At 41.2% G+C, this 24,830-nt stretch overlaps 1 protein-coding gene across 1 annotated transcript; it reads right to left on the bottom strand.

Annotated features, from left to right (window-relative positions):
- Positions 1 to 4,507: 4,507 nt before the first annotated feature.
- Positions 4,508 to 5,347, bottom strand: LOC110149490 (olfactory receptor 1D2-like). Its single transcript, XM_020911931.1, has one exon. It carries the CDS (start codon positions 5,345 to 5,347, stop codon positions 4,508 to 4,510), a length of 840 nt encoding a protein of 279 aa, XP_020767590.1.
- Between the last annotated feature and the right edge of the window lie 19,483 nt (positions 5,348 to 24,830).

Here is a 24,830-nt window from a genome sequence, read left to right on the forward strand (position 1 = left end):
TTCTATCCCACTGCCTGTCCCTTCTCTCCCATCTTCTGCCCACCAATTCTAGGGCCTTCGAATTTCAGTGCCATCTCCTAAATGCCAGGTATCCATTGGGCTCCACCACTAAACTCTCTCTCCAGACAGTCAGCTGGGTACAATTTCTGGGCTAACCTGTATACATACCTGTGACTTATTTTTTTACATAACTGGAGGTTTTATAATTCTTCATCTCCTACACCTATTTCCCCCACACCACACCCTTCTGGGAGTCACTCATTTGTTCTCTGTCTCTATGATTCTGCTTTCATGCTTTGTTTTGTTTTGTTTTTAGATTTCACATATAAGAGAGATCATTAAGTATTTGTCTTTCTCTGTCTGGCTTATTTTGCTCAGCAACATACTCTCTAGATTCATTCATGCTGTCAAAATGGCAAGATTTCATTTCTTTATGGCTGAGATATACATGTACCGAGGATGAGATGGTTGGATGGCATCACTGACTCAATGGACACGAGTTTGAGTAAACTCCAAGAGTTGGTGATGGACAGGAAGGCCTGGTGTGCTGCAGTCCATGGGGTCACAAAGATTCAGACATGACTGAGCGACTGAACTGAACTGAACTGATACGCATTCCACATTTTGTTTGTTCGTTCATCTGTTAGTGGATACTTCTGTTGCTTCCACTTCTTGGCTACTGTAAGTAGCACTGCAACGAACATTGGAGTTCATACATCTTTTCACATTAGTGCTTTTGTTTTCTTTGCATTAATACTCAGATGTGAGATTGCTGGATCACATGGCTGTTCAATTTTTAGCATTTTGAGAAACCTCTATACTGTTTTCCATAGTGATTGCATCACTTTACATTCCCACCAGCAACATACAAGGCTTTCCTTTCTCCACATCCTACACCAACACTTGTTATTTGTTGTCCTCCTGGAAACAGCCACTCTGAAAGTCTTTTGATGATATCACATTGGGGTTTTGACTTGCACTCCCCTATGTATGAGCTCTGGACCTCGGCTTTGTGGTCTGGGGACTTGAGATAGTAAGAGTACCTACCTGGCAGGGTTGTCATGAGAACAAATTGGAGTGAGCGTGAATAAAGTGGGTATAATTAGGATACATACAAAGTCAGTATCATGTAAAGGTTGGCCACCATTCTTTTTTTGTCTCTTTTTCATTTTTTAAAATATGAAAGCATTATAATATATTTATAGGAGACTTGGAAAATACAGAACAAATTACACATAGTTCCACTATATATTACAATTAATTTTCCATAGAGAAATAAGGATTTTTAGTTGGAGTTTCAATATTAAACTCTCAAAAATTAATGGAATGAATATACAGTAAAGTAGAAGGATACAGTAGATCTGAAACACACCATGAACCAATTCAGCGTAATTTAGATGTCTTTAATTTTCACACAACAGTAGGATACACATTCTATTTAAGTACCCACAGGCTATTAACTAGGAGACACTGGAACATACACAGGGACATAAGAGCATGAAAGTGAAAGCGTTAGTCGCTCAGTTGTGTCCAACTCTTTGTGACTGCATGGACCATAGCCGAACAGGCTCCTCTGTCCATGAAACTCTCCAGGCAAGAATACTGGAGTGGTTTGCTATTTCCTTCTCCAGGGGATCTTCCTGACCCAGGGATCAAACCTGAGTCTCCTGCATTGTAGGCAGATTCTTTACCATCAGGGAGGCACCAGGGCAACCAGCAGGGAAGCCCATAGGAACATGAAACAAGGTGCAAAAGTTCAAACAGAGTCTGCTGTAACATCACTGGAATTATGTTAGAAACCAATATCAAAAGAGATTTGAAAACAACCAGCACGTTTTCAAATGCAATGTGACATTTACCAAGAGAGATCTTTGCCTTAGCCATTGAAAGCCTCAATAGTTGGCCACCATTCTATACTGTGCTGCCGCTGTTGTAGTCATCGCTATGTGTTCCAGCTACTGTGGCTGCATAAGAAATTACCCTGAAAAGGTGGTGGCTTAAAACCTGCACAAGTTGTGTGCATAGAGCCTGTGGGTCGGGAATTAGGGCAGGCCACAGCGGGGGACTGTTTCCTCTGCTCCGTGATGTCTGAGGCCTTGGCTGGGAAGGCTGAGGCAGGTGGTCACGGAATCCCCTGAGGGAACACTCACTCACATGTCTGCTATCTGGGATGCATGGACGGCTGGGCTCTGAGGACCAGAGCACTTTATGGGAGCTTGGCTTCCTCCCAGTGCGGTGACCTCAGGGGATACTGTCTTCCCAGAGGCAGCTCAGGGATCCCATAGTCCTGGGACCAGTCCAGATGCCATCTGCCATCTGCCACTCAGCCTTGGACGTCACACAGCATCACTTTCTGCCACACTCCATTGGAGCAAGCAGTCCCAATCCAGCTCAGACTCAAGTGTCGGGGACACAGACCCAACCTCTCTCTGTAGAGAAGGTTGAAAAGTCCACCTCAGCAGAGCCCCTGTAACTGAAGGCCATCGTGTCCATCAGCGGGAAAGGCTCCCGGCTACACACTTGTGATTGTTGTCATGTTTATGTGTGGAGAAACGGGGGGTGAATCCATTCTCTTCACTTGCACAGGGAATGTCCTTTATGAATGTAGCGGGTAGCTCTGTGGATTGAGAAAGGTGTTGACTAGCCCTGATCAGCCCAGGAGTTTGAGGCACCTCTCCCTGCCCAGCTGCCCCTTCTCCTGTCTTCCTCAACCCTTGCATCTGCTGCCACCTGGTGACAGGAGCACCTCATGGCAGATTTTCCTGTCTTGAGACGAAAACATCACTTCCCCAGAAGCAGAGGGTGGGAACTTCGTCTCTTGCTTCATGACATTCCTCATCTAGAAAACGGGGACTATACTGGCGTCTCTATCACAGGATATTCTGAACATTGAATCCTTACATAAACTCACTCAAAACAGTGCCTGCCCAGCACAAAACAAAACACTCCATTACTCGTGATGAGGTAAAAATTCACGGGGCACTCAAGAGTTTGAGATGGATCTAGAAAGACATATAGAATGCATGGAAAATTAAGTGTTCATGCAGACAATGGTTAAAATTCTCCAATCCAGGCTTTAGCAATATGTGAACCATGAACTTCCAGATGTTCAAGCTGCTTTTAGCAAAGGAAGAGGAACCAGAGGTCAAATTGCCAACATCCGCTGGATCATCGAGAAAGCAAGGGAGTCCCAGAAAAACATCTACTTCTGCTTTATTGACTATGCCAAAGCCTTTGACTGTGTGGATCACAATGAACTGTGGAAAATTCTGAAAGAGATGGGGATACCAGACCACCTGACCTGCCTCTTGAGAAACCTGTATGCAGGTCAGGAAGCAACAGTTAGAACTGGACATGGAACAACAGACTGGGTCCAAATAGGAAAAGGAGTACATCAAGGCTGTATATTGTCACAGTGCTTATTTAACTTATATGCAGAGTACATCACGAGAAACACTGGGCGGGAGGAAGCACAGGCTGGAATCAAGATTGCCAGGAGAAATACCAATAACCTCAGATATGCAGATGACACCACCCTTATGGCAGAACGTGAAGAAGAACTAAAGAGCCTCTTGATGAAAGTGAAAGAGGAGAGTGAAAAAGTTGGCTTAAAGCTCAACATTCAGAAAACTAAGATCATGGCATCTGGACTCCCACCACTTCATGGCAAATAGATGGGTAAACAGTGGAAACAGTGGCTGACTTTATTTTGGGGGACTCCAAAATCACTGCAGATGGTGACTGCAGCCATGAAATTAAAAGACGCTTCCTCCTTAGAAGGAAAGTTATGACCAAACTAGAGAGCATATTAAAAAGCAGAGAAAGTACTTTGTCAACAAAGGTCTGTCTAGTCAAGGCTATGGTTTTTCCAGGGGTCGTGTATGGATGTGAGAGTTGGACTATAAAGAAAGCTCAGTGCCGAAGAACTGATGCTTTTAAACTGTGGTGTTGGAGAAGACTCTTGAGAGTCCCTTGGACTGCAAGGAGATCCAACCAGTCCATCCTAAAGGAGATCAGTCCTGAATATTCACTGGAAGGACTGATGTTGAAGCTGAAACTCCAGTATTTTGGCCACCTGATGCAAAGAGCTGACTCATTTGAAAAGACCCTGATGCTGGGAAAGATTGAGGGCAGGAGGAGAAGGAAACAACAGAGGATGAGATGGTTGGATGCATCACCGACTCAATGGACATGGGTTTGAGTGGACTCCGGGAGTTGGTGATAGACAGGGAGGCCTGGCATGCTGTGGTTCATGGGGTCGCAAAGATGCGGGTACGACTGAGGGACTGAACTGAACTGAAGACAGGCTTTCCCACCTTTCCCCCTGTGGACTGGCACACGAGAGTCACTCAGGGAGGAGTGGCTGAACGAGCAGATGGGTGTGAGGACAGCAGAAATTTGGGGACGAGCTGGGCATCTGATAACACCCCCTTCCCACCTGAATGCAAAGAAAAGACAAGCCACCTTTTTGTGGCTTTGTCTTTTTGTGACCAGGCAGAATCTGCTGCTATTGAGAAAAGCGCCTTCTCCAGCCCAGGAGGCTCCTCAGGGCCCCCTTCATGTCCTTCTTCCTCAAAATGTAAATGAATGGGTTGAATATGGGCGGTACCACCGCATACAACACCGTGGCCACTGTGTCCTTGGCTGTGTAGGAGGAAGAGGGGAGCAGGTACACCCCAAACAGGGTCCCATAGAACAATGACACCACAGCAAGGTGGGGACTGCAATTGGTAAAGGCTTTCAGCTTGTCCTGGGAAGACCGAAGTCTCAGGATGACTGAGAAAATGCGCATGCAGGAGGCAGAGATAAAGACAAAGGGAGTGACAAAAAGAAAGCTCCCCACGGTATAAACCACCAACTCACTGAAGCAGATATCTGAGCAGGAGAGCTTTAGCAATGCATAGAGTTCACAGCAGATGTGGTGAATTCTGACACTTGTGCAAAATGACAGTGTGCTCATGAGGACAGTGTGGATCAGGGGATAGATGTTTGTGACTACCAGGGCCACAGGCACCGATGTGATACAGAATTGGGGGCTCATGTTTCTGGCATAGTGGAGAGGGTGACATATGGCTACAAATCTGTCATAGGCCATCACTGCCAAGAGGACGTTGTCCAGCTCTAGAAACAAAATTAGGAAATACATCTGAGTGAGGCACGCCACATAGGGGATGGCTTGGCTCTGGGTTTGGATGTTTAGCAGCATCTTCGGTACAGTGACGGAGGTGAAGCAGATGTCCACGCTGGACAGGGTGTCTATGAAGAAGTACATGGGGGTGTGGAGGTTGGTGGTTGAGCTGATGGCCACGATGATGAGTATGTTCACCACCACAGCAATCAGGTACATGGACAGGAACAGACAGAAAATAGGAGGGGCTGATGTTTGGGCACCTCTGACAGTCCCAGGAGGAGGAATTATGAGATGACAGTTCAGTTGCCTCTCCCCATGGCTTTGGTTTCTGTAGATAGCATTGGAAATACATCTGTCTACAAGACCAGAGGCAAGCTGGGGAATCACGCACTGCAGCCTCCCTCGGTGGTTAAAACCGTACTGGTTACCTTTGGCCAAGGAGCTCTAGCCTGTGGTAGTAAGGACATGACTTATTTGCAGGGCTGTCTGGTCACCACAGAATGCAGAAGGGGTGAGCTGTGGCTCTCCTTGTGACTTACCTCCTCAGTCAGGCACTCCTGCTTCCCCAGCAGGAAAGAAGAACCAGACAGCAATGAATGGAAGGCTGGCTTTGGGGAGAGTGGCTGGAGACAGCAAGGGCAGTTGAGTTGTCACTGGGAGTGCACTGGTTGGATCCCTAAGGGCCTTTTTGTTTTAGTCAGGGAAGAGTCTGGGTGAGGACCACTAGGAAAAATTCTCTGTGTGTGTGTGTGCACGTGTGTGTGTGTGTGTGTGTGTGTGTGTGTGTCCTTAGACAGCTCCTTCATAGATGGATACATAGACATATATGTTATGTGTTTATATTCACAGAAAGATTCGCAAAACGATGCTCTCCAAAATGCTAACCGACAGTGGTTATCTCTGGGGTATGGGAGCTTTACTTGTATCTTTCCTTCAATGCTAAACAAGTATAAATCTCCCAAACTATACTGCTTGCATGTTAAGAAGTCTTTCAGGAGGTGTGTGTGATGGTCTAGGTTGGAGGCACAATCACAGTGAGGACCTCAAGGCTCATGAACCCTTGTCATACTTAAGGGCATGTCTAAGAAGCTATGTCCCTGTGTCTTTGTCGCTCCTTCTCAAGTCCATGTCACAGAATCCACAAAGGATAAGTGCTCATGGGGTGTGATTCCACTAGGCATACTGATGTACACTTACAAATCTAAAATCCAGAGGAACTTCAAAACTGATTAAAACCTGATTTTAGAATGTTGACTCTAGAATAGGCAGATGATGAAGCTGTCCATCAAAAAATTCAATGAATCTCAAAAAGGATAAAAACAAAAGATCCCCAACAAGACAGACTGTGATCAAACTATCAAAGGCCAAAGAGAGAATCTTGAAAACAGCAAAGCAGGAGCAACTTTTTTGTACAAATTGATCCTCAAAAGGCTGACAGTTTCTCATCAAAATCCATGAAGTCTAGAAGGCAATGGGGTGACATATTTAAAGTTCTGAAAGAAAAGAAAAACCTATCACCTGAGAACTCCACACCTGGCAAAACTTTCCTCCAAAATACAACAACAAATTAAGACATTCCAGGATAAATTCAATCTGAGATAATTCATTGCTAATAGATGAAAACTACAAGCAGTGCTCGAGGGAGCTTTTCAGGCTGAGATGAAAGGACACTAAATAATAACTTGAAGTTGTGCTGAGAAATAGAGCATATCAGCAAAAGTAAATACATAAGTAAACATAAAAGTTAATATTAAAGTATTTTTGGTTTATAACTTCTCTGTTTTCATATATGATTAAATACAAAAACATAAAACAATGATTATAAAACAGTGCCAATGGGCACACAGTGTAGAAAGATGGTAACTGTGGCAATAACAGTATAAAGGGGTTTAGAATAACTGAGTTTGAATTAATGTCAACTTTGCTTCAATAATTGAGTTAGTTCAAACTAGATTGTTCTAAATATTGATAAAAGATATTCACTGTACTCTCCAGGGAAACCACTAAGAACATATACACTGAAATAAATGAGAAGGGACTCAAGCTGGTAGGTATCTAGAAAATACCAATCTAACCCATGTTTGTCAGTAATGGAGGAACTGAGAGATAAAAGATATAATACATATCCAAGGAAAAAGAAAATTGGTGAAAGGAAGCTCTTATCAATAACTAGTTTAAATGTAAGTGGATTATCTGCTCCACATAAAATTAGAGATGCAAAAAAGTGGATCTAAAAAACATGACCCAACTACATGCCATGTACAAGAAACTCACTTTAGAACCAAAAGCCCAAGTAGGTTAAAAGTTAAGAGTTGAACAAGCTTTCCGTACAAATAACACTCAAAAGAGATCTAGGATGGCTGTAGTAATATCAGATGAAAATAGACTTTAAGTCAAAATTTATCATAAAAGACCAAGATCATACAATGATTAAAAAGATAAATTCATAAACCGGATATAATGACTGTAAACACAGTTTACACCGAACAGCAAAATCCCAAATTGTTTGAAGCAAACTGACAGAAAGGAAGGGAGACTTCAATACTCTACCTTTAATAATGGGTAGAACAAACAGAATCCAACAACATGTTAAAAAAATCATACACCATGACCAAGTGGGCTTTATCCCAGGAATGCAAGGATTCTTTAATATCCGCAAATCAATCAATGTAATATACCACATTAACAAATTGAAAGATAAAAACCATATGATTATCTCAATAGATGCAGAAAAAACCTTTGACAAAATTCAACATCCATTTATGATTAAAACTCTCCAGAAAGCAGGAATAGAAGGAACATACCTCAACATAATAAAAGCTATATATGACAAACACACAGCAAGCATTACCCTCAATGGTGAAAAATTGAAAGCATTTCCCCTGAAATCAGGAACAAGACAAAGGTGCCCACTCTCACCACTACAATTCAACATAGTTTCGGAAATTTTGGCCACAGCAATCAGAGCAGAAAAAGAAGTAAAAAGAATCCAGATAGGAAAGGAAGCAGTGAAACTCTCACTGTTTGCAGATGACATGATCCTCCACATAGAAAACCCTAAAGACTCTACCAGAAAATTACTAGAGCTAATCAACGAATATAGTAAAGTTGCAGGACATAAAAATAACACACAGAAATCCCTTGCATTCTTATACACTAACAATGAGAAAACAGAAAGAGAAATTAAGGAAACAATACCATTCACCATTGCAAGAAAAAGAATAAAATACTTAGGAGTATATCTACCTAAAGAAACAAAAGACCTATACATAGAAAACTATAAAACACTGATGAAAGAAGTCAAAGAGAACACAAACAGATGGAGAAATATACCATGTTCATGGATTGAAAGAATCAATATTGTCAAAATGGCTATACTACCCAAAGCAATCTATAGATTCAATGCAATCCCTATTAAGCTACCAATGGTATTTTTCACAGAACTAGAACAAATAATTTCACAATTTGTATGGAAATACAAAAAACCTTGAATAGCCAAAGTAATCTTGAGAAAGAAGAATTGGAACTGGAGGAATCAACCTGCCTGACTTCAGACTATACTACAAAGCTACAATCATCAAGACAGTATGGTACTGGCACAAAGACAGAAATATAGATCAGTGGAACAGAATAGAAAGTCCAGAGATAAATCCACGAACCTATGGACATCTTATCTTTGACAAAGGAGGCAAGAATATACAATGGGAAAAAGACAACCTCTTTAACAAGTGGTGCTGAGAAAACTGGTCAACCACCTGTAAAAGAATGAAACTAGAACACTTTCTAACACCATACACAAAAATAAACTCAAAATGGATTAAAGATCTAAATGTAAGACCAGAAACTATCAAACTCCTAGAGGAGAACATAGGCAAAACACTCTCCGACATAAATCACAGCAGGATCCTCTATGACCCACCTCCCAGAATATTGGAAATAAAAGCAAAAATAAACAAATGGGACCTAATGAAACTTAAAAGCTTTTGCACAACAAAGGAAACTATAAACAAGGTGAAAAGACTAACCTTCAGAATGGGAGAAAATAATAGCAAACGAAGCAACAGACAAGATTAATCTCAGAAATATACAAGCAATTCCTACAGCTCAATTCCAGAAAAATAAATGACCCAATCAAACAATGGGCCAAAGAACTAAACAGACATTTCTCCAAGGAAGACATACAGATGGCTAACAAACACATGAAAAGATGCTCAACATCACTCATTATCAGAGAAATGCAAATCAAAACCACAATGAGGTACCATTACACGCCAGTCAGGATGGCTGCTATCCAAAAGTCTACAAGCAATAAATGCTGGAGAGGGTGTGGAGAAAAGGGAACCCTCTTACACTGTTTGTGGGAATGCAAACTGGTACAGCCCCTATGGAGAACAGTGTGGAGATTTCTTTAAAAACTGGAAATAGAACTGCTATATGACCCAGCATTCCCACTTCTGGGCATACACACCGAGGAAACCAGATCTGAAAGAGACACGTGCACTCCAATGTTCATCACAGCACTGCTTATAATAGCCAGGACATGGAAGGAACCTAGATGCCCATCAGCAGACGAATGGATGAGGAAGCTGTGGTACATATACACCATGGAATATTACTCAGTCATTAATAAGAATTCATTTGACAGTTCTAATGAGATGGATGTAACTGGAGCCCATTATACAGAGTGAAGTAAGCCAGAAAGATAAAGACCATTATAGTATACTAACACATATATATGGAATTTAGAAAGATGGTAATGATAACCCTAAATGTAAAACAGAAAAAGAGACATAGATGTACAGAACAGACTTTTGGACTCTGTGGGAGAAGGCGAGGGTGGGATGTTTCAAGAGAACAGCATCGAAACATGTATATTATCTAGGGTGAAACAGATCACCAGCCCAGGTTGGATGCATGAGACAAGTGCTCGGGCCTGGTGCACTGGGAAGACCCAGAGGGATTGGGTAGAGAGGGAGGTGGGAGGGGGGATCGGGATGGGGAATACATGTAAATCCATGGCTGATTCATATCAATGTATGACAAAAACCACTGCAATGATGTAAAGTAATTAGCCTCCAACTAATAAAAATAAATTTAAAAAAATAATGTGTAGAACAACCAAACAGAAGATCAGTAAAGAAAAAGAGGACTTGAACAACATAAAAAGCCAACTAGACCTAGCATATGTATACAGTATCCGCCACCCAACAACAGCAGAATACATGGAATATTCTCCTGAAGAGACATTGTGTTGGGCCACAAAAGTCTTGGGAAAGTTTAAAAGATTGAAATCACCCATAGTATAATCTTCACCTGCAAGTAACACAGAGAAAAATGGAAAATTCACAAATATGTGGAAATTAAGTAACATAGTCTTGAATCAAAGAATCAAAGAACAAATTAGAGGTAAATTAGAAAATACATTGAGATGAATGAAACTGAAAAAACAACACACGAAAACTTATGGTATGCTTTGAAAGAAGTGCTCAGAGGGAAATTTATGGCTGTAAACACCTGCCTTAAAATTGATCAGGAAGAAGGCAAGGATGCTGACTTTCATCATTTCTGCTCAACATTGGACTGGAATTTGTAATCATTGCAATTAAGTAAGAAAAAGGAAAAAAGAGCACCTAAGTTGGAATGTAAGAATCATGAGTAACTCTATTCACAGATGATTTGATCCTATATATAAAATCCTGAAGACTCCTAGGACAGCAAGGAGATCCAACCAGTTCATCATAAAGGAAAATCCACCCTGAATATTCATCGGCAGGAGGGATGCTGAAGCTGAAACTCCAATACTTTGGCCACCTGATGGGAAGAACTGACTCATTTGAAAAAGACCCTGTTGTTTGGAATGATTGAAGGAAGGAGGAGAAGGGGACAACAGAGAACGAGATGGTTGGATGGCATCATCAGCTCTTGGACATGAGTTTGAGCAAGCTCTGGGAGTTGGTCATGGACAGGGAAGCCTGGCGTTCTTCAGTCCATGGGGGCACAAAGAGTTGGACACCACTGTGCAGCTGAACTGAACTGACAGAAAGAATCTACATAAAGAACATAGTAGACCTATTTATTTAATTGAGCAGAGTTGTGTATACGAGATCAACACACGGACATCATTCAATTAAGTAATTCTACATAATCACTTCAGTTCAGTCCCTTAGTTGTGTCTGACTCTTTGGGACCCCATGAACTGCAGCACGCCAGACCTCCTGGTCCATCACCAACTCCCGGAGTTTACCCAAACTCATGTCCATTGAGTCGGTGATGCCATCCAACCATCTCATCCACTGTCGTCCCGTTCTTCTCCTGCCCTCAATAATTACCAGCATCAGAGTCTTTTCGAATGAGTCATCTCTTCGCATCAGGTGGCCAATGTATTTCAGTTCCAGCTTCAACATCAGTCCTTCCAATAAACACTCAGGACTGATCTCCTTTAGGATGGACTGGTTGGATCTTCTTGCAGTTCAAGGGACTCTCAAGAGTCTTCTCCAACACCACAGTTCAAAAGCATCAATTTCTTTGGTGCTCAGCTTTCTTTATAGTCCAACTCTCACATCCATACATGACTACTGGAAAAACCATAGCCTTGACTAGACGGAACTTTGTTGAAAAGTAAGGTCTCTGCTTTTTAATATGCTGTCTAGGTTGGTCATAACTTTCCATCCAAGGAGTAAGTGTCTTTTAATTTCATGGCTGCAGTCACCATCTGCAGTGATTTTGGAGTCCAGAAAAATAAAGTCAGCCACTGTTTCCATATCTATTTTCCATGAAGTGGTGGGACCGATACCATGATCTTAGTTTTCCGAATGTTGAGCTTTAAGCCAACTTTTTCACTCTCCTCTTTCACTTTCATCAAGAGGCTCTTTAGTGCTTCTTCACGTTCTGCCATAAGGGTGGTGAAATCTGCATATCTGAGGTTATTGCTATTTCTCCCAGCAATCTTGATTCCAGCTTGTGCTTCATCCAGCCCAGGGTTTCTCATGTTTGTCTCTGCTGTATAAGTTAAATAAACAGGGTGACAATAAACAGCCTTGATGTACTCCCTTTCCTATCGGGAAGCAGTCTTCTGTTCCATGTTTAGCTCTAACTGTTGCTTCCTGACATGCATACAGATTTCTGAAGAGGCCAGTCAGGTCGTCTGGTATTCCCATCTCTTTCAGAATTTTTCACAGTTTATTGTGATCCACACAGTCAAAGGCTTTGGTATAGTCAATAAAGCAGAAATACATTTTTTTTTGGGGGGGGGGACTCTCTTGCTTTTTTGATGATCCAACGGATGTTGGCAATGTGATCTCTGGTTCCTCTGCCTTTTCTAAAACCAGCTTGAACATCTGGAAGTTTTCAGTTCATGTACTGTGAAGCCCGGCTTGGAGAATTTTGAGCATTACTTTACTAGCATGTGAGATGAGTGCAATTGTGCAGTAGCTTGAGCATTCTTTGGGATTGCCTTTCTTTAGGATTGAAATGAAAACTGACCTTTTCCAGTCCTGTGGCCACTGCTGAGTTTTCCAAATTTGCTGGCATACTGAGTGCAGCACTTTCACAGCATCATCTTTTAGGATTTGAAATAGCTCGACTGGAAAGCCATCATGTCCACTAGCTTTGTTCACAGTGATGCTTCCTAAGGCCCACTTGACTTCACATTCCAGGATGTCTGGCTCTAGGTGAGTGATCACACCATCATGATTATCTGGGTCGTGAAGATCTTTTTTGTATAGTTCTTCTGTGTATTCTTGCCACCTCTTCTTAATATCTTCTGCTTCTGTTAGGTCCACACCATTTCTGTCCTTTATTGTGCCCATCTTTGCATGAAATGTTCCCTTGGTATCTCTAATTTTCTTGAAGAGATCTCTAGTCTTTCCCATCCTATTGTTTTCCTCTATTTCTTTGCACTGTTCCCTGAGGAAAGCTTCTTATCTCTCTGTGCTATTTTTTGGAACTCTGCATTCAAATGGGTATATCTTGCCTTTTCTCCTTTGCCTTTCCCATCTCTTCTTTTCACAGCTACTTTTGGAAGGCCTCCTCAGACAGCCATTTTGCTTTTTTGCATTTCTTTTTCTTGGGGATGGTCTTGAATCCTGTCTTATGTACAGTGTCTTGAAACTCCATCCAGAGTTCATCAGGCACTCTCTCTATCAGCTCTAGCCCCTTGAGTCTATTTGTCACTTCTACTGTATAATCATTAGGGATTTGATTTAGGTCATACCTGAATGGTCTAGTGGTTTTCCCCACTTTCTTCAATTTAAGTCTGAATTTGGTAATAAGAGTTCATGATCTGAGCCACAGTCACCTCCCAGTCTTGTTTTTGCTGACTGTATAGAGTTCTCCATCTTTGGCTGTTAAGAATATAATTGATCTGATTTAGGTGTTGGCCATCTGGTGATGTCCATGTGTAGAGTCTTCTCTTGGGTTGTTGGAAGAGGGTGTTTGCTATGACCAGTGTGTTCTCCCGGCAAAACGCTATTAGCCTTTGCCCTGCTTCATTCTGTATCCCAAGTCTAAATTTGCCTATTATTCCAGGTGTTTCTTCACTTCCTACTTATATATTCCAGCCCCCTGTAATCTTTTTTGGGTGTTATTTCTAAAATGTCTCAAAATTCTACACCCTAGGCTTCAGCAATACATGAACTGTGAACTTCCAGATATTCAAGCTGGTTTTAGAAAAGGCAGAGGAACCAGAGATCAAACTGCCAACATCCACTGAATCATTGAAAAAGAGTTTAAAAGAGAATTACAGAGAAACATCTATTTCTGCTTTATTGACTCTGCCAAAGATTTTGACTGTGTGGATCACAATAAACTGTGGGAAATTCTGAAAGAGGTGAGGATACCAGACAACCTGACCTTGAGAAATCTGTATGCAGGTCAGAAAGCAACAGTTAGAACTGGACATGGAACCAGAGACTGAAACCAAATCAGGAAAGGAGTATGTCAAGGCTGTATATTGTAACCCTGCTAATTTAACTTATATGCAGAGTACATCATGAGAAACGCTGTGCTGGATGAAGCACAAGCTGGAATCAATACTGATTCCACTTAATGGCATATAGATGGGCAAACAGTGGCAGACTTTGTTTTGTGGGCTCCAAAATCACCGCAGAAGGTGACTGAGCCATGAAATTAAAAGATGCTTACTCCTTGGAAGGAAAGTTATGACCAACCTAGACAGCATACTAAAAAGCAGAGACATTACTTTGCCAACATAAGTCCATCTAGTCAAGCTATGGCTTTTCCAGTAGTCACATATGGATGTGAGAGTTGGACTATAAAGAAAGCTGAACGCTGAAGAATTGATCATTTTGAACTGTGGTGTTGGAGAAGACTCTTGAGAGACCCTTGGACTGCAAGGAGATCCAACCAGTCCATCCTAAAGGAGATCACTCCTAGTGTTCATTGGAAGGGCTGATGTTGAAGGTGAAACTCCAATATTTGGCCACCTGATGTGAAGAACTGACTTATTTGAAAAGACCCTGATCCTGGGAAAGATTGAAGGCCGAAGGAGAAGGGGATGACAGAAGATGAGATGGTTGCATGGCATCACTGGCTTAAGGGACATGAATTTGAGGTTGGTGGGTTGGTGATGGACACTCTGGGGGGTTGGTGATGGACAGGGAGGTCTAGGCATACTGCAGTCCATGGAGTCACAAAGAGTGAGAAACGACTGAGCAAGTGAACTGAAATGAACTGAACTCACTCCCCCACAGCACAACTGAACAAGTGAGCCTACATAAGTGACCACCTTCGTCCCCTCATGTCAGGACCTAAATTAGACAATGAAAGGACTTGCAAACAGAGGAAGCCAAAATAAACAAAAGAAGAGGGAACCGCTCTGGAAGTGACAGGTGCAACAGATTAAAACCCTGTGGTTAGCACTGACTAAACACTGGAAGGGGCTTAAAGTCCTTGAGAAGTATAAACTGGAATGAGGAACTACATGAAACTGAACTGGCCCCACACTGCCTTCAGCAGCTCCAGGCCAATTCCTAGATATATTTTTACTATTATCATTTTTTAGTTTTTTATCTCTTTTTAAGTTCTTTATTACTCCTTTAGTTTTCATGTTTATAACCAACTATTACCTTGCAACAAAAGACCCTATTATTAAAGCAAATTTCATATATATATATACACACACACATATATATATATATAATTTTGTGCTTGAATTTTTTGTTTTTAATATTGTATTTTTGAAGGTCTAACCTGTATTCTAGAGTTTTAATTTTTGGTTTTTGGTATTTGTTGTCAGTTTTGTACCTTTAAGAACCTAATCATCTGTACCCATTTTTCCTTAGGGGTGCGATTACTGGCTTCATTGCTTTCTCCCATTTTGACTCTCCCTTTTCTCCCCAGGTCACCTCAATCTCTTCCTCTTCTCTTCTCTATGTAACTCTGTGAACCTCTCTGGGTGTTCCAGACTGTGGAGAACACTTAGGGAATTGATTACTGGCTAGATTGCTCTCTCCCCTTTTGACTCCCCCTCATCTCATCCTGGTCACCACTTTTAATCTCCTCCATCCTCTAGTCTCCATGTAACTCTGAGAACCTCCTTGGATGCTGCTCACTATGGAGAATCTTTTCACCATTAAGCCAGATGTTTTATCATCTGTGCTATACGGATGGAGAAGTCTTGCGTCTACTGTAAGAGTAAGACTGAAAGCCAGAAGCAAGAGGCTTAAATTCAAAACTTGAGAACACCAGAAAACTCCTGACTCCAATGAACATTAATTGATAAGTATTCATCCAAAAGGCTCCAGACCTGCACTGAAACCAAGCTTCACCCAAGAGCGAACAAATTCCAGAGCAAGACATACCATGCTGATTCTCCAGCAATGCAGGAATACAGCCCTGAGCATTAAATACAGGCTGCCCAAAGCCATGCCAAACCCATAGACACCCCAAAACACACTACTGGACACTTCACTGCACTCCAGAGAGAAGAGATCCAGCTCCACCCACCAGAACACAGATGCAAGCTCCCCTAACCAGGAAACCTTGACAAGCCACTAGTCCAACCCCACCCACAGGGAGCAGGCTCCACAATAAAGAGGAACCACAAACTTCCAGCCTACAGAAAGGCCACCCCAAACACAGCAATCTAAACAAATTATAAAGGCATAGAAATATACAACAGGTAAAGGAGCATCATAAATGCCCACCAAACCAAACAAAAGAGTAGATAGTGAGTCTACCTGAAAAAGAATTCAGAATAAGGATAGGAAAGATTATCCAAAATCTTGGGAAAAAAATGGAGTTACAGATAAACAGACGAGAGACAAGGATTGAGAAGATGCAATAAATGTTTAACAAGGACCTAGGAGAAGTAAAAAAGTCAATCAATAATTAATAATGCAATAACTGGGATCTAAAGGATTCTAGCAGAGACATTACTTTGCCAACAAAGGTCCGTCTAGTCAAGGCTATGGTTTTTCCAGTGGTCATGTATGGATGTGAGAGTTGGACTGTGAAGAAAGCTGAGTGCCAAAAAATTGATGCTTTTGAACTATGGTGTTGGAGAAGAGCTCTCTTGAGAGTCCCTTGGACTGCAAGGAGATCCAACCAGTCCATCCTAAAGGAGATCAGTCCTGGGTGTCCATTGGAAGGACTGATGCTGAAGCTGAAACTCCAGTACTTTGGCCACCTCATGTGAAGAGTTGACTCATTAGAAAAGACCCTGATGCTGGGAGGGATTGGGGGCAGGAGGAGGAGGGGACGACAGAGGATGAGATGCCTGGATGGAATCACTGACTCGATGAGCATGAGTTTGAGTCAACTCCGGGAGTTGGTGATGGACAGGGAGGCCTGGCGTGCTGCAATTCATGGAGTCGCAAAGAGTCGGACACGACTGAGCTTCTGAACTGAACTGAAAGGATTCTGGAGGGAACCAACCATGGAATAACTGAGGCAGAGGCTAGGGTAAATGAAGCGGAAGATAGAATGGTGGAAAGGAATGAAGCATAGAAGAAAAAAGGAAAAAAAAATTAATTAAAAGAAATGAGGACAACCTCAGAAACCTCTGGGACAATGGTAAATGCCCCAGCATTCGAATCATAGGAGTCCCAGAAGAAGAAAACAAGAAGAAAGGGCATGAAAAAATACTTGAGGAGATAATAGTTGAAAACTTCCCTAAAATGGGGAGGAAATAATCACCCAAGTCCAAGAAACCCAGAGTCCCAAACAGGATAAACCCAAGGCGAAACACCCCAAGACACATATTAATCAAATTAATGAAGATCAAACACAAAGAACAAATATTAAAAGCACCAAGGGAAAAACAATGAATAACACACAAGGGAATTCCCATAAGGATAACAGCTGATCTTTCAATGGAAACTCTTCAGGCCAGAAGTCAATGTGACATGCTTAACGAGATGAAAGAGAAAAACCTACAACCCAGATTACTCTACCCAGCAAGGATCTCATTCAAATATGAAGGAGAAATCAAAAGCTTTACAGACAAGCAAAAGCTGAGAGAATTCAGCACCACCAAACCAGTTCTTCAACAAATGCTAAAGGATCTTCTCTAGACAGGAAACACAGAAAAGGTTTATAAACTCGAACCCAAAACAACAAAGTAAATGGCAATGGGATCATACTTATCAATAATTACCTTAAATGTAAACAGGTTGAATGCCCCAACCAAAATACAAAGACTGGCTGAATGGATATGAAAACAAGACCCATATATATGCTGTCCACAAGAGACCCACCTCAAACAAAGGGTCAAAAACTGAAAGCTTGTGGCTGGATGTGAAAGGCTGGAAAAAGATATTTCATGCAAATGGAGACTGGAAGTGAAGGCTGGAGTGAAGACTGAAAGTGAAGGGCTGGAAAAAGATATTTCATGCAAATGGAGACCAAAAGAAAGCAGGAGTAGCAATACTCATATCAGATAAAATAGACTGAAATAAAGGCTGTGAAAAGAGACAAAGAAGGACACTACATAATGATCAAAGGATCAATCCAAGAAGAAGATGTAACAATTATAAATATATATGCACCCAACATAAGAGCACTGCAATATGTAAGGCAAATGTGATAAGTATGAGAGGGGAAATTAACAGGAACACAATAATAGTGGGAGACTTTAATAACCCACTCACCCCTATGGCTAGATCAACCAAGCAGAAAGTTAGCAAGGAAACACAAACTTGAAATGATACAATGCACTAGTTGATAGACCTAATTGATATCTATAGGACATTCACCCCAAAACAATAGGAATTTCACCTTTTTCTCAAGTGCACATGGAACATTCTCCAGGATAGATCACATCCTGGGCCATAAATCTAGCCTTTGTAAATTAAAACAAACAAACAAACAAAAAATGAAACCATTCCAAGCATCTTTTTTTTTGACATTCAATTATGTTTATTGTCTTTAATGCTAATGTTTTATATTTTGCAAATGCAGTACACAAAGGATCTGTTATCTTTAAAAAAAAAGTCTTTAAAATGGAATAACAGAAAAAAAGATACTGAGCTAATATTTTTTATCATGACCTCTCGAGTAGAGTTTAAAAAAAAAACACTTAAACCTATACTCTTTTTTTAATTACTGTAAATATTTATAAGTATCTGTATTTTTAACATTTTTTTCTTTTTATTTTAATTGGATGTTAATTACTTTATAATATTGTGGTGGTTTTGCCATACATTCACATGAATCAGCCATGGGTGTACATGTTCCCCATCCTGATCCTCCCTCCCACCTCCTTCCCCATCCCATCTCTCAGGGTCATCCCAGTGCACCAGCCCTGAGCACCCCGTCTCATGCATCGAACCTGGACTGGTGATCTGTTTCACATATGATAATATACATGTTTCAATGCTATTCTCTCAGATCATCCCACCCTCGCCTTCTCCCACAGAGTCCAACAGTCTGTTCTTTACATCTGTGTCTCTTTTGCTGTCTTGCATATAGGGTCATTGTTACCATCTTTCTAAATTCCATATATATGCATTAATATACTGTATTGGTGTTTTTCTTTCTGACTTACTTCGCTCTGTATAATAGGCTCCAGTTTCATCCACCTCATTAGAACTGATTCAAATGCATTCTTTTTAATAGCTGAGTAATATTCCATTGTGTATATGTACCACAGCTTTCTTATCCATTCATCTGCCATGGACATGTAGGTTGCTTCCATTTCATGGCTACTGTAAACAGTGCTGTGATGACCATTGAAGTACATGTGTCTCTTTCAATATCTTTTCTGATCACAATGTGGTAAGATTAGATGTCAGCTACAGGAAAAAAAAACTATTAAAAATACAAACATATGGAGGCTAAACAACACACTTCTGAATAATCAACAAATCACAGAAGAAATCAAAATATGCACAGAAACAAATGAAAATGAAAACATGACAACCCAAAACTTATGGGATTCAGTAAAAGCAGTGCTAAGAGGAAGGTTCATAGCAATACAAGTCTACCTCAAGAAACAAGAGAAATATCAAATAAATAACCTAACTTTACACCTAAAGCAACTAGAAAAAGAAGAAATGAAGAACCCCAGGGTTAGTAGAAGGAAAGAAATCATAAAAATTAGGGCAGAAATAAATGAAAAAGAAACAAAGGAGACTATAGCAAAAATCAACAAAAACTAAAAGCTGGTTCTTTGAGAAGATAAATAAAATAGACCATTAGCCAGACTCATTAAGAAAAAAAAGCAGAAGAACCAAATCAACAAAATTAGAAATGAAAATGGAGAAATCACAACAGATGACATTGAAACACTAGGGATCATAAGAAACCACTATCAGCAACTATATGGCAAAAAGATGGATAACATGGAAAAAATGGACGAATTCTTAGAAAAGTATAACCTTCCAAAAGTGAACCAGGAAGAAACAGAATATCTTAACAAACCCATCACAAGCACAGAAATAAAAACTGGAATCAAGAATCTTCCAACAAACAAATGCCAAGGACCAGATGGCTTCACTGGTGAATTCTACCAAAAATTTGGAGAAGAGCTAACATCTGTCCTACTCAAACTCTTTCAGAAAATTGCAGAGCAAGGAAAACTGCCAAGCTCATTCTATGAGGCCACAATCACCCTAATACCAAACCAGACACAGATGCCACAAAAAAGGGAACTAGAGGCCAATATCCCTGATGAACATGAATGCAAAAATCCTCAACAAAATTCTGGAAAACAAAATCCAACAACATATTAAAAAGATCATACAACATGACCAAGTGGGCTTTATCCCAGGGATGCAAGGATTCTTTAATATTCACAAATCAATCAATGTGATACACCACATTAACAAATTTAAAGACAAAACCCATGTGATCATATCAATAGATGCAGAGAAAGCATTTGACAAAATTCAATATCAATTATGAAAAAAAAAAAAAACCCAGAAAGCAGGCATGGAAGGAACATACCTCAACATAATGAAAGCCATATATGATAAACTCACAGCAAACATTATGCTCAATGGTGAAAAATTGAAAGCATTTCCCCTAAAGTCAGGCACAAGACCAGGGTGGCCACTCTCACCACTAGTACTCAACATGGTTTTGGAAGTTTTAGCTACAGCAGTCAGAGAAGAAATAGAAATAAAAGGAATCCAGGTTGGAAAAGAAAAAGTAAAACTCTCACTGTTTGCAGATGACATGATCCTCTACATAGAAAACCCTAAAGAACACACCAGAAAATTACTAGAGCTAATCAATGAATATAGCAAAGTTGCAGGATACCAAATTAACACGTAGAAATCCCTTGCATTCCTATACACTAACAATGAGAAAACAGAGAAATTCAGGAAACAATCCCATTCATCATTGCAACGAAAAGAAGAAAATACTTAGGGATATATCTAACTAAAAAACAAAAGAACTATATATAGAAAATTATAAAACGCTGATAAAAAAATCAAAGTTGACACAAATAGATGGAGAAATATGCCATGTTCATGGATCAGAAAATCAATATAGTGAAAATGTATATACTATCCAAAGCAATCTGTAGATTCAATGTAATCCCTATCAAGCTACCAACGGTATTTTTCAGAGAACTAGAACAAATAATTTCACAATTGTATGGAAATACATGAAACCTGGAATATCCAAAGCAATCTTGAGAAAGAATGGAAGTGGAGGAATCAACCTGCCTGACCTCAGACTATACTACTAAGCTTCAGTCATCAAGACAGTATGGTCCTGGCACAAAGACAGAAATACAGACCAATGGAACAGAATAGAAAGCCCAGAGATAAATCCGCGCACCTATGGACACCTTATTTTGACAAAGGAGGCAAGAATACACAATGAAGAAAAGACCATCTCTTTACAAAATGGCGCTGGGAAAACTGGTCAACCACTTGGAAAAGAATGAAACTAGAACACTTTTTAACACTACACACAAAAGTAAACCCAAAATGGATTAAAGATCTAAATGTGAGACCAGAAACTATAAAACTCCTAAAGGAAAGCATAGGCAAAACAATCTCTGAAATAAATCACAGCAGGATACACTATGACCCATCCCAAGACCAATGGAAATGAAAGAAAAATAAACAAATGGGACCTAATTAAACTTAAAAGCTTTTACACAATGAAGGAAATCATAAGCAAGGTGAAGGATAGCCTTCCGAATGAAAAAAAAAAAATAGCAAATGAAGCAACTGACAAAGAATTAATCTAAAAAATATACAAGAAGCTCATGCAGCTCAATTCCAAAAAAATAACGACCCAATCAAAAAATGGGCCAAAGAAGTAAACAGACATTTCTCCAAAGAAGATATACAGATGCCTAGCAAATGCATGAAAAGATGCCCAACATCACTCATTATCAGAGAATTGCAAATCAAAACCACAATGAGGTACCATCTCATGCTGGTCAGAATGGCTGCTATCAAAAAGTCTTCAAACAATAAATGCTGGAGAGGGTGCAGAGAAAAAGGAACCCTCCTACACTGTTTGTGGGAATGCAAACTAGTACAGCCACTATGGAGAACAGTGAGGAGATTCCTTAAAAAAAACTGGAAAAAGAAAAAAAAAAAACTGGAAATAGAACTGCCATACGACCCAGAAATCCCACTGCTGGGTATACACACAAATGTAACCAGAATTGAAAGAGACACATGTACCCCAATGTTCATCACAGCACTGTTTACAATAGCTAGGACATGCAAGCAACCTAGATGCCAATCTTTATACGAATGGATAAGAAAGTTGTGATACATATACACAATGGAATATTACTCAGCTTTTAAAAAGAACACATTTGAATCAGTTCTAATGAGGTGGATGAAACTGGAACCTTTTATACAGAGTGAAGTAAGTCAGAAAGAAAAACACCAATACAGTATATTAATGCATATATACAAAATTTAGAAAGATGGTAATGATGGCCCTATATGCAAGAAAGCAAAAGAGACACAGAAATAAAGAACAGACTTTTGGACTCTGTGGGAGAAGGTGAGGGTGGAATGATTTGAGAGAATAGCATTGAAACATGTATATTACCATATGTGAAATAGATCATCAGTCCACATTCGATGCATGAGATAGGGTGCTCAGGGCCGGTGCAGTGGGATGACCCTGAGAGATTGGATGGGGACGGAAGTTGGAAGGGGATTCAGGCCATGGGACACATGTACACCCATGGCTGATTCATGTCAATGTATGTCAAAAACCACTACAATATTGTAAAGTAATGAGCCTCCAATTAAAATAAATAAATTAAAAAAGAGAAAAGCCAAAAAACTTGCAAAAATAGAAGAAATTAAGCAATTCCTTGAATGACACAAATTCCCAAAACTAACTCAAGAAGAAAGTGAAAACCCTAAATATCCCTAAGTCTATCAAAGATTTGGAACAGAAAACTCCAGGCCCATGTGACTTAACTAGTGAATGCTATAAAATTCATAAAGGAGAAATATCACCAAGCCCATACAAATTCTTTCAGAAAGGAGAGGAGGGGAAACACTTCTCAAATCATCTTCTCAAAACACTTCATCAAAACACATCAAAACACTTCTCAAAACACATCTTCATCAAAACACTTCTCAAATAAGATCAAATCATCTTATGAGGCCAGCCTTCCAAAATACCAAAACTGGATGAAGACATTGCAAGAAAAGAAAACCATAGACCAATATTCTTCATTATGCACAAAAAAATGAAATATTAGCAAATTTAATCCAGCAATACATAGAGCATTATGACCAAATGAGACCTATTCCAAGAATGAAAGATTGGTTATGCATTAAAAAATCTTCAACCAGTGTTATTCATCATATGAAGAAAACACAGGAGAAAAACCATATGATCATTTGGATAGATGCCGTAAAAGCATTTGACAGTATTCAAGAACCACTCTTCCAAAACTAGGACTACAAGCAGACTTTCTTAATCTGATCAAGGTCAACAACAAAATCCTACAACTAATGCGATAATGGAGGAAAATCTAATCCCTCCACTGGGGGTGGGGCTGCTGTCCTTGGATTTGGATGGCCCTTGAGAGGCCTATCCAGCCAGGGGGTGAGGATCAAGCAGATTGATTGAAGTGCCTGCCCACTCCTTGGGCAGTGGCCCTGATCCAGTCACCTCCCGTGGCACCAGTGGTTCCCTGGCAGACGCACACCACCTGCTAGGTAGTGGTGCCCCAGCCCAGTCATCTCCCCCAGCTGCACTGTGTCTGTTGACTTGACCCCTTCCAGACACAGAAATAGACCAGCACCCAGCAGGCCAGCAGACACAGGGTCACTGCCAAGTTGAGGGCCCCCAGCACCTCCAGCCCTCTGGAGAGCTGCAAGACTTTGTTCCTGGAGAGGGAAAGCCCGTGAGAGTTGTGCCAGCAGAGGCCAAGTGACTAGGGGTTTCCTGGAGGGCATTGCCCTTCCGGCAGCCCTTGTGTGAGGCTGTTCCCACTGGTGCTTCTGGCAGGCCTGGGGTAAGCCCCTAGTCTGGATCCCTGCCATCTGTGTGCCTGCAGCCCCAAGAGGCCCAGCCCCATGCCATCCCCAGTGAGTCCAACAGCAGTCCTCGCTTCCCTCCCCAGGCGAACAAGCACAGCCCACTCCACATACCTAGTCTCAGGACTCCAGGACCGGTTCCCATCCACCACCATGCAAAGGCACCTGCACATGAACAAAGCACACAGAGATGCCAACGTGCATGCCTCTGACACGTGCTCTTTTTCACACACACACACACACACACACACACACACACACACAGACGCCCATGTGCATGACCCTGTGCACAAGCACACTTAACACTCCCATGTGCATGCACCTGACCACAGGCTCTCTCACACACAGGTACACACACATGCACTCGCACCTATGCACAGGCACTCTCTCTCTCTCTCTCCGGCACACACACATACAGACATAAACAGGCAGATGTCCACGTGCATGCACCTGCCTACAGACAGACGAACGCACACGTGAGCTACGTGTGGGACACCAGAGGGACCGACTGAGCGTGACACAGGGTTGCCTGACTCCCTTCCGGAAGTTGAAGACAAGGACCTGCGCTTAGCAGGATGGTCACCTATGAGCGTGGCCGGGTTTGCATTGGTGCAGGTTTGGAGGTGCACAGGGACCAGGACTCACTTGGGGTTTGCCGCCTCGGACCGGAAACAGTCGCGTGCGCTGAGGAGTGTGGCGGTGTCTGTTTGAACATGCGCACTGAGGAGCTGCCCCCCAACACCCAGAGGCCTCACTGG

Source organism: Odocoileus virginianus, unplaced genomic scaffold, assembly GCF_023699985.2.
Source record: "Odocoileus virginianus isolate 20LAN1187 ecotype Illinois unplaced genomic scaffold, Ovbor_1.2 Unplaced_Scaffold_18, whole genome shotgun sequence".
Lineage (NCBI taxonomy): Eukaryota > Metazoa > Chordata > Mammalia > Artiodactyla > Cervidae > Odocoileus > Odocoileus virginianus.